Genomic DNA, 11,285 nt, shown 5'->3' with positions numbered 1-11,285 from the left:
CTGCGTCCTGCACCAGTGCTCGGCAGCGAGATGCACAAAGAGCGAAGACGATAACAAAGCACAACCCGGCTAATTAGGTCAGAGCCGAGCCGGGCGCGATGCGGCCACTGCAGTCCTCCTTCTCCTTCTCCAGAACGTGGAAACCCCCCGCTCCGCTCCTGCCGGGCACCGCAGCTCCTGCCGCTGCTGGAGCGGCCCTTGAGCCGAGCAGCAACCCGACCCAACGCAGCTACCCCGACACCGGGCCGGGGCTGAAACTCGCCCCGGGCTCCCAGAGGGGCTAAGCGCCTCCCCTCGCCCCCTCTCCCCCCGCCCCTCCGCCAGCCCTGCCCCGCCGCCCGGCACCGCCGCCGCTGCCGCGCCGGCCCCGAGCGCTCCCTGCGCCGCCGCTCCGCTGCCGCTGCTGCTCCTGCTCGGCCCGGCCGGGCGGGGACTTGGCAGGAACTCCCGGGGAGAGAGCGAGAGTGCCTGCCCCCGCCACCGCTCCGCTGTGGCTTTTTGGGTGGAGGAGGAGGAAGGTCTGGGCTCGGCCGAGGAGCAGGAGCCGCCGCCGCCGCCACCGGAGAGGAAGAGGCAGGAGGGAGAGAGAGAGACGGAGAGGCGGCTGGAGCCCCCCAGAGTATCCCCCCATCCCTGCACTGCAGGCTACATTTCCAGCTTCATGGGCAAAGTGTGGAAACAGCAGATGTACCCCCAGTACACCACCTACTACTACCCCCAGTATCTGCAGGCGAAGGTAGGGTCCGGCACGCCGGGCGGCGCGGCGCGTCTGGGGCTGGCCCCGCTCCGGGCGGCCGGCCAGGGCCGAACCCGGGCGGGGGCTCCGCGGCTGGGGAACGGCCCGCGGGAGGCGGTCAGGTTGCACCGGGGGACGGAGACAGGAAAGAGCCGGCAGCCCCTTCCTGCCGCCCGCCGGCGCCCCGGGAAAGCCTCCGGGAGCCCCCGCCGGGCTCCCACCCCTTCCCCTCGCTCCCGACTGTGCCATCTCCGACCTGACTCCTTCCCTCTCGCCTTCCCCCTCCCGCCGGCGGTCCCTCCTCTTCCCCGGGGCTCTCCGCCTGTCTCCTCCTTCCCAACCACGTCCTCGGCCACCCCGCCACAGAGTGGAGCGCTGCGGGCCCCGCTCCCGCTGCCTTCGCCCAGTGCAGCCCCCCTGGAACGCAGGGAGAGGACCCGAAGTTTAGGCGGCAGGGCCCGGCTGAGTCTGCCATGGCCGTCCTTCAGCCACCCTGGGGTGGGGGTGCTGTGACATCCCGAGGGGTGGCAGGGCATGCTTGCTGCTGCGATGGGGATGGCTGTAATTCCAATTAAATACGGGCACTGGGGAAGCTGCTGGACTCGGGTGGATACTCATTGTCTGTGGAGTTGGACCTTTGTGAGCTGCCACCTCGCAGTTTTCGAACTGGATTAAAAAACGCATTAAGGGTCCAGCTCCTGATGGTTAATGTTGTACGCGGGTAGGCGGTGTTTGCAGGAATATTGATGTTAGCAGTTCTTGTGGTGGTGGATCTCCACCTTTTTTTCCTTTCTCCTTCAAGTCTGTAAGGGCAGCCAGCCCCACTGCTCTAGAAGCATCATGCTGCAAACTGGCAGATGCAGAGGTGGTTGCATCAGCTGTCTGGAACATTTAGCATAAGCCTTTCCAACCACCAGTGTCACTCCTCACAAATCAAAACAGACCCATATGAGGCTTCAATGTGTGAACTTTTTTTAGAGGTTATAACCGTGGTGTGGGGTTTGGTTGTGATTTTTTTTTTTTCCTATTAAAGCATCTTGCCTTTTTGACAGTGACAGGACAAGAATTCCCTTCCCTTTATCTGCACACTTGATAGGCTCTTCTTTTTATTGTGTTTGTGTTACTGTATTGTGAAACGTATTTTTTACTGCTTGGCTGAAAAATAAATTCAGTTTGACGGTCATGAGACGTTTTACAAGGCAGCAATGAGGAGGCTTTGAAATGCGCGTTCACATAAATTGATAGAAATGTGATGAAGGTCTTTAGGTGATTTGAAATTACTAATCTCTTAAATGTCTAATCAACATCAGGCTAAATAGTACAGACTATAGCCATTTAAAGATTGTGCTGCAGAGCAATCACTTCAGTACTGTTTACATATATATTTTGAATGAATTTTGAAGAAAGGTAGAATGCCTAAAGGACAGCCTTTTCCATCACTTAGCTTTATGACTATATACATATTCTCAAATGAAACAAATGTCTTTATTCAGCAGCTTTTACCTTCATGGTTTTGTGTGGCAATAGAGTTACGAACCAAGTACATAACATGGAATATATACAAAGCAATGTCGTTTGGCTGTTTTGACCTGTAAATAATTAAAGAGGGAGATAAACTGTAATAGCTTACAGTAGTTACTAGAGAATGATCCTAGAAATCCATGATCCTATGAGAAAGCATGGTGGACCATCTTTTGAAAATGTTTCCTGTACAGATAATTTAATATTGATTTGTATTACAGTCAATGACATCTTCAAAGCGTCTTGTAGTCTTTGCTATAAAATTATACAGCCTGAAATTACATTGCTCTGTTTCACAGAGAGAACACACAGCCATTTGACGTACACACATGAAATGAAATATTTGGGATCCAGTGGAAGTTTCCTGTTTTCATAGATCTTGATTTTATAAAAGAAATAAATGAAAAAAAGGTGTCTCCTTGGTATAGATAAAAGGACCAGTAATTGTAAGTTTTGATATTCAAGTATGCAGAATCCAGTAATACAAGCAATCTTCTCCCTTTGGATCCTCTCTGAACGTGTAGAAATATTAATTTAATTCATAGTTTTCAGCTGTTCTGTTCTTTGAGCCCTAAAACAGCCTCTTGTCCACTACATGAACTATTTCAGTAATTCTGGAGAAATCTTTGGTTTTTATTAAAGACAAATGATGATAGAATTGAATAGCCTTTGCTGAATGAATGATGGGTAATGGTACGTGATTACACTGGGGGAGGTAGGAGATTTTGAAACCAGAAGTTTTGCTTTTTATTTAAATAATGATGAAAAATCTGCTGACTAATAAACTGCAAATCAATAATTAGGAGGTGACAGGAATTGCTTGAAGATGGAGTTTTTTCTGTGGAGAGCTCAAAAATACTCATTAGAAATTGCGTACATTCCTAATGGTTCTTTAGGTTAAAATGTTGATGTGGTCAACTATTTTAATTGCTACAAATATGTTATAGATTATAAAAACAGATTTGTGTTTGACTGTTATGATCTCACAGTCTTATTTATGAAGTATTCAAGCTGGTTCAATGATATATTCTGGGAGGAAATATAAACATTTGCTGTGATTCAGCACCTCCCTCCCCCTAGTCTTAGGGAGCTCAGCATCAAAAGAGATTAGTGAAACCATGGACTTAAATTAAATGAACAAAATTAACATTGGAAGAAGGTGTAAGGCTTTTAATAGGAAAATCATTATGGAAATGAAAATAGTTTGAAATGGCTTTAAGTTGAAGCTTGTAAAACCTTCATTTTTGGGAGTGCCACAATTTTTACTCTGGCAAATGATATGTTTGACATATTTTTGTGTCTTCTAATGAATGTATGTTTTATTACAGTTCTTATATTGCAGCATTGTATGGCTTGCCAGAGAGCATCAAAAATATTTTCCAAGTTTAATGGATGTTTCTAATGGTTTAGGTACTTTTAAAACAATATTTCTGTAACATTTGCTTTTCAAATTTCAACTCAGTTGTATTTCATTTTCGTACTTAATGTTTTACTTGTAGTTGAGAGATTCTGTATTTCAACATTTTGGAAAATTATGTTCGTTAAGACTGTATGTGTTTTAGTAATGCTTAAAGGCCTGTCTGCCCAGGAGTAAAACCTGACTGTGCCAGGCAGAGTATTTTAAAGTTTAACAAGACAAAGTACACATAAACAAATACAAATGTATATAGACATCTCTAGGCCACAATTTGCTTTGGTCAAATAAGAAATAAAAGTGAATCCATGCTTTGTTTCCCTTTACCAAAATATCAAATGGAATTCAGGGTCACGATGCACACAACAGTTTACAAATAAATCGTGATAACTAGCTGTTTTACTGTTTTTTCCTTGGAGAATAAAGTGACAATATGACTAGTTTCACTAACAGGCTTCTGTATCATAAAGGAAAGTTCTTTGTATAAGAGAGAGTTAGTAGAAGATGGAAACATTTCCTATAGATAGCGTGGTTTATCTGAAGTGCAAGCTTTTAATAGTCATAGATAATACTTATGTGATACTTGAATTCTATTTATTTTGTATGGTATTAGGTAACAGCAACACAGAAGAAATGAAATCCTGGAATCTTGCTGAATTACCTTAGAGTGGACCTTGAACTTCATAATTTGAGAGCTACAAAACTGGTGCCCTGGCAGCTCTGAGAAAAGCTAATATTTCTAGAAGTTTGCGTAGGTTTGTAGGCAGGACTGTAGATTGATATAAACTGTAGTGAGCAGGCAGATTCTGCCATGTCAAAAACTGGTTTTCAGACTGTTCAGTGCAAACTTTAAAATGGGAACACTTAATTTTTATCCAGACCTGTTGATGGTAGAGTAAGAACAAAACAGATATGAAACTTTATTATTAGGAGACACTGGATAATCGGCAGTTAAGTGTCAATGTATGAAGTTAATAGACTGATGTAGAACCTTCTGCTTTAAATGCTTCTAAAGCAGAGGAGGTTGGACCTGCTAATTGTTTGCTGCTGATGTATACCTTGGCACTGCATTCTGTACCAAGCACAGGTCTGTCACCCTTTAAAAAGTTTTACTAGCTTATGAGCTGATTTTAATCAGCATAAATGATTACTAATCAGTTTAGTTAGATTTGTTCTGTATGCACTATGACTGCAGAATCTGTACATAGTAAAAGACAAGTTTACAGTAAAACGGTGCTCGTGTTTATAAGGTTGGATAGAAATAATTTGCACACTCTGTATTCTTGGAAGCTATATTAATTGTCCATAATTGTGATCTCTCTAGTTCTTGACTGGACTTAGAAATCCATTAAAAAGAAAGAAAAAAAAAGCACAGATTAGCTGCAAGCAAACTTTTTGTCTCCACACAGTTACCTGATCCTGTTAGCCTCCTCAGCCTCTTGAATGTGTTCTCTCCCATTTCCAGCCAGCCTGGGATTTTATTGTGCAACTACCCGAAGAATTCTTTCAAAAAAATGTACTATATTGTGGAAAGAAAAGAATTGTAAAATTTTATCCATTTTAAGAAAAACTTGAAAGGCCTGGTGGTAAGGTAATCCCTCCAGCTCTATAAAATGTACATCCCAGGGGATGTAAAATAGGGAGAAATGAAGAGTGTTACCTAGAAAGAGCATTTTCTCTAGTTCCAAACATTCCAGTCCAAAACTGGGAGTGTCTGTTTACATCCATCCATCAGACAGACCACTGGTCACAATGATTGTTCTGTGTAGTTGTTCCAGCTAGCTTGTTTTGTGAGGGACGTCTCTATCCTTGTCCCAGTTATAGCGACTTTTAAAGTTTGGTTCAGGTGGCTTGCTATGAACTAGAAATGTGCCCTTCAGAAAGTATTTCTAGAAACTCTTGCTAGAATAATTCTTAAATATGCAAAAGCCTTTCTGGAAATGGGTTGAGCAAAGTTTATACAAAGCTCTGCAAATGTCTGTCCTCCTTGTGTGGAATTACTCCAGTTTTGAACTATTCTGTTGCAGAGCTTTCATGAGAATTAATGTCAGATTAGCCACCTGGGCAAATATGCATTAGAAGCAGGATGTAACCAGACATATTGTTAATAGTAGTGACTTCAGGAAGGCTTAAACTGAGATATTCCATGCTGGGAGCACTGCACTGTTTAGTGGTGTCAAGAAGGATGTATGTTAATGTATCATGTACATTATGGTGGTGTCAAGAAGGATGTATGTTAATGTACAATAATGTGCATTATTGTAACTGTTTAAATAACTCTGATAAAGAAACATGAAATGTAGAAACACTTCACAACATCATTATCTTGAAGACTGGCTTCATTGAAGTCAACATGAGTTATGCCTTTGTTTTCAGATAAGCAATTTGTACTATAATGTTAATTTATGCTTGGATTATGCTGACCATGCTTAATTTGGGGGGGATCTGAAATGACATGGTGGTCATAATCTTCACTTCAGAGGAGCAAAAGTTAGGGAGTGCTTATAGATTGTGTGATCAGGGCTGGAATCAAGGAGAAGTAACAATGGCATCCATAATGTGCTTATTTTGTATTTTTTTCCTAGGGAGTCTTTTAAAAAGTTATAAAAATGCCGCAACTTTCCTCCCTTAATCCAACCTCTGTAGAGAAAGCAATGGTATAAATATACATGCACTAGAGACTGATTTTGCAAATGACAGAGTAAAAAATATTTCCTCCACCAAATTAATGGTAGAAATTACAGGTTCTTATTAGCTTTGTAATTTCGAGAAGTTTGAGACTAAACTCATCCCTAGAGTTCACTGTGCTTGATGCTTAATTTGATACTGTGTGATTGGCGTCATTTAAGAAATGTCAACAAAATCTTGGTCCCTCTCCTTGATTCTGTAGTAACTTTACTGCAGACATATGAGCAGATCCTGAGTGCGATGGTCTTAAGGGACTGACTGACTTTTACAAAAAAAGTGATAAACCAATATATGACTTGAAATAGACTTGAAACATTTATTCAGTGCTTTTTTTCTTTTGTGTTTGATTGTTAACCCCCCCAGGCCCCCGGTTTGTTCCAAAGCCATGTCTGTGAAGTTTATATCCAATAGGTAGACAACAGCTGCAAAAGCCCAGAATTACACAGTCTGTCTGATTTGTACTAGTGTATTTTCTAGCTTTACCTTCAACACAGGATCCCAAGGCACTCATGAAAGGTGTGCAATAAGTTTGTAGAGGGAGAAGTTAATTTTCTTTGAATAAAATAGTTCTTTAGGTTTGTTTTTTTTTCAAAACTCAGGTGAAACTCTTTATAATGACTGTAGTTTTTTCTCATTCTTTTAAACCACAGTTGAGCATGATGTTTAGATTCGTAAACTTATTTGTAAAGGGAACCCTATACTTCAAAATACTTGGCTTCTAGTTAGAGTATAAACCTTTAGGTCTCAGTCTCAAGGATAAAATTTCCTGAGAGCAAATTTCTAAGCTTCCACCTAGTGTTGAAGGAACAAAGAAAAGGTAGGGAAAATTATTGACATTTGCTAATGAAGAATAATACAGTGTAGTAAAGCATTGTTTTCTAAACTTATTATTCTATAAAACAATATCTTTAAGAAACATATCTTTTGAGGATATACATCAAAAAAACCAACTTAGACATGGTTTTTCAGCTGCTTTGAAGTCCAAGCAACAGTTTGAGCTATGAATGTTGATAGCAGATGCATCACTCTTACTCAGAAAGGTAATTGATGCTGCTAATCCTAATGAAGGACACTTGATCGTGGTAGTAGTAAAGAAGTTTGAACAAAGGTGTAGTAATAAATAGGAAATTATAGCTTGGTACAGATACATATTTCGGTTTCAGTCTTCCATAATCAAGAGTGAATAACAATGGTTTCAAAAATAAATTTTCATTAAATTATGCTTTTGGTTTGAGAAATAGTCTCTTGAAGAGATGTGCTTAGATTTAGCTAAAATCATATACTTATTTTCATTGTATTGTATAGACTTTGTGGCCTGTGCAAAGTAGCAATCACAACTATTTCTACTGGAAAAACTCCTGCTTTGCTAAAAAAGTGAAAAATATTGGAGAAGCATGCTGATAAAAATCTCTTCTGCCTGAGTTTAATTCATTTCAGTCAAAACAGACACTCAACAGATTCAGGTCATATTTACTGTGGCTAATAGGTGATGGTTATTATCTGACTTCCTGCGTCTTCTTAGTCTTCTTCAGCTGAATATACTGAGATCTGCATTTAACTGTAATTTCAGTAAATTCTAAGCTGAATTATGTTATCTCAGAATTGAGGAAGACAAGCTTGGACCTGAGTATAACCAGGTACCATGACTCACTTGTTTCATGGTGGCTTTTAAGCACTGTGCTCTTGTTCATGGTCTGAGGTCATAAGAGCACATTTAGTCTCAATTGCTCTGACTTGATAAAAACATTTCAAAATATATTTAAGCTAAATTTCTGAAATCTCAGCACGCATGTAAGGCCTATGAAAAGTACTTCAGAATCGTTCCAGGTAGATAAGCAGAGCTTACTGATTCAAAATGTTTGGCGTGACTCTTGTGCATGGAGAGGAAAGTACTGATCTTTTGTAGGGAGATAGAGTCAACGGGCTTCACTTTGTAGATTTTACAACAGGTTAAGAACTGAATTCCCTTGCTTGTCTCTTGGCAACACACACTGACACAATTTCTACAGCAGTTTGTAGGCTGTGGTAGTATCTGTGACCTCTTCTATCCCTCAGGCCATAGCTACATAATCACTTTAATTTTACATAACTATGCGCAGCAGCCAAAAAGGACAATCTTGTCTTCCCCCATTGCTCCCAGCAACCCATTCCTCTCCCTTCCCCTGTGCTGGTACAACCATTCGTGTGATCCGTCAGTGAGCTGAATCAAGAAACCAGTCTGGCTGAAAACTAACCCCAAACCCACCACCTGCAATACATTTTTACAGTGGAGCAACTAATGTGGTACTTAAGGAGTTTGAGATTTGCATGGCTAGAGGTAAAGTTGTCTCTGAGAGAAGTACATCCTCATAGGCCTCGCTTTTGTCTAACAAAGTGGTGTTGTGTAGCTTTTCTGAATAAAAGGTTTTCTGGGGCCTTGGCCCACAGACCTCTTAGGTTAGCAAAATCTGCTGATTTCACATTTATGCTGATAACTGTTAACATAATTTTTCTATGACTTTATCTTTTCTTTTACTCTTTTAAATTGTGTTAGATGTTGGTTCACTAAGTGTGCACTAAGGTACAGACCCTTTTGAGTCTGTCTTTCATTCTTAGGACCAATGATTGTGGAAGTAAGTGTGAAATAATTTGCTGAGAGGGCTTAAGTTAGGTATAGGCCTGGGAGGAAAGAAAGAATCAAATGTAAATGGAACTTCCAGAGGCCTTGTAGCATAGTGTTACATCTAACTTTCCATTTTCAGCACAATGCAACATTGATATTTTATTTCATTCTGGGGAAAGAGGGGAGAAGGCTGGCACTTCAAATTAGCAGCAGTTGCAGAATTAAGACAAGGGTGTTAGTGACTCATTTGGAAAAGTACTAGCTAAAACATTCTGTCTCCTAGAAAAAACATTAAAGAAGGGTTTATGATACAAACTTTGAATTTCATTAATAGTGTCAGTGACCCTCTGTTTTCCTCAGGGTGGCTTTCCTGGTTAGTGACCGTTTGCATTTGACAATGGCACATTAAAGCGAGGAGAATAAACAGGGACATTTTGGAGGGGGAAACATCTCTCTTAACAGGGTCAAAGACTTTAGAATGCCTCCTTCTTCTTTTGACCCAGTCAGTTAGCCAAAAATTCAGATTCTTAGTAGGCTATGCTTAGTAGTTTCTTTGATGCGTCTGAATTATTGACAAAGAGTAGTCAAACTCCAGTTTCCTTGAACACAGGGATCCTGAATCATAGAAGCAGTTTCTTTGTTCTCAGTCCCAAATTCCTTTCCCCAATTCACTATTCTCACTGCTCAGGCCTTTTACTGGATTGTATACTCAGGTTGTACTCTACTCTTTCCATATCCGTATTTCAGTGACTTTTTTTCCTTTTCTGAGAAATATGTATATCCCCTGTTTTATGCCTGGGTCCTACAAACAGCTTTATTTAGCTTTAAGAAAAAAAACCTAAGGGGAGATCTAATTGCTCTCTAAATGTATCAAATGAGAATGTATAGACAAGGTGGAGCCAGACACTTATTGAAGATGCACAGGGATAGGATCACAGGATAATTCAGGTTGGAAGGATCATCAGGAGCTCTCTAATTCGGTTTTCTGCTCAAATCAGGGTCATCTAGAAGATCAGACCAGTTTGCTTAGGCCATTATTCAGTCTAGCCTTGAAAGTCTCCAAGGATGGAGATGCACAGCCTCTCTGCACTGTTCCAATACTAGTGATTTTTTTTTTCCCCTTATGTCCAGTCTGAACCTCTCTTGTTTTGACTTAGGCTCATTGACTTATCAATCACGCCATGCACCACTGTAAGAACCTAGCCCCTTCTCCTTATAACCTCCTCAGAATTTTCCATTCTATAAATGGAAAGCTGCTATTAACTCCCACCAAAGCCTTCGCTTCTCCAGCCTGAACAAACCCAGCTTTTCACAGAGCATGTGATCCAGCCCCCAGCCCCACCCTCCACTGAACTTGCTCTAGCTTATCAGTGTCATTTACTGGGGACCCAAAGCTGCATGTGGTATTCTAGATGGAGCCCTTCAAATAGGGGGATAGTCACTTCCCTCACCCGAATGCAACCCAGGAGGAACACCTTACTGCCAGAGCATGCTACTGCCTTATGCTTGGCTTGCTGTCTCCCACAGCACCCAGGTCTGTTCCAGCAGAGCTGCTCCTCATCCTGTCAGTTCTCAGCTGACGTCATTTCAAGGGACTCTTCCTTCACAAGTGCAGCATTCACTGTTCTCTTCTTGTCTACAGAAGTAGTTGTTTTATCATAGAAGGGAATAGGCAATAGGATGCAACACAATGGACACAAGTTGTGACATGAGAAATTTGTAATTAGAAATTAAGAAATTCTTTTTTTTTCACCATAAGGGTGGCCAAGAACCTGAACAAATGCTGAGAGATGTTCTGGAATCTCTTGGAGAGGGTAAAAAAACTCAACTGGACAAGGTCCCAAGCAACCTGCTGTACTTGAACCTGCTCTTGGAGGGCAGTTGGACTGGATGACCTCCAGTAATTCTTTCCAGACTAGTGTGTAATTCTGTAAGGTAGGCCCTGGTAGCTGTCCATCAGCATAGGAGGCTCTGAAGAAACTGTTACTGCTCCTTTCATGTTCCGTCATTGTAAGCTGTGCTATGGAATTTGGAAAGGAAAGGTATAGAAGGAAATCCCTTTTTCTGTTTAACAGAACATGATTGTATAATGCATGTTATATATGCAAATGATATTTCAATAATCACAAATCATGCAAATTCCCTATCCCATTTTAGCAAATATCTTATTTAAGCTGCTTAAAATTTAAGGTTTTAGGTTTGTCTATTTGTTTGTTTTTCTCCTGGCAGAACATTATAGTGCTACAAAATTATGCTGTAAATTGTGACAGACTTGTAAACGTTCTCATACCAAACCACCTCTTTAGCCTGACATTTCTTGTTCC

At 41.2% G+C, this 11,285-nt stretch overlaps 1 protein-coding gene across 2 annotated transcripts in view; it reads left to right on the top strand.

The window, feature by feature from the left end:
• Positions 1–365: 365 nt before the first annotated feature.
• The window catches only part of RBMS1 (RNA binding motif single stranded interacting protein 1), a 145,308-nt gene continuing 134,388 nt past the window's right edge, over positions 366–11,285 (top strand). For both annotated transcript variants that reach the window (XM_027734163.2, XM_027734162.2), the window contains exon 1: positions 366–736. In XM_027734163.2, the coding sequence (XP_027589964.1) occupies positions 662–736 (75 nt within the window). In that variant the 5' untranslated portion in view covers positions 366–661. The remainder of the gene's footprint in view (positions 737–11,285) is intronic.

This window comes from Pipra filicauda, unplaced genomic scaffold (genome assembly GCF_003945595.2).
Source record: "Pipra filicauda isolate LSUMZ 115617 unplaced genomic scaffold, ASM394559v2 scaffold253_size2546935_pilon, whole genome shotgun sequence".
NCBI classification, from domain to species: Eukaryota; Metazoa; Chordata; class Aves; order Passeriformes; family Pipridae; genus Pipra; species Pipra filicauda.
This window is presented reverse-complemented; position numbering and strand designations above follow the sequence as displayed.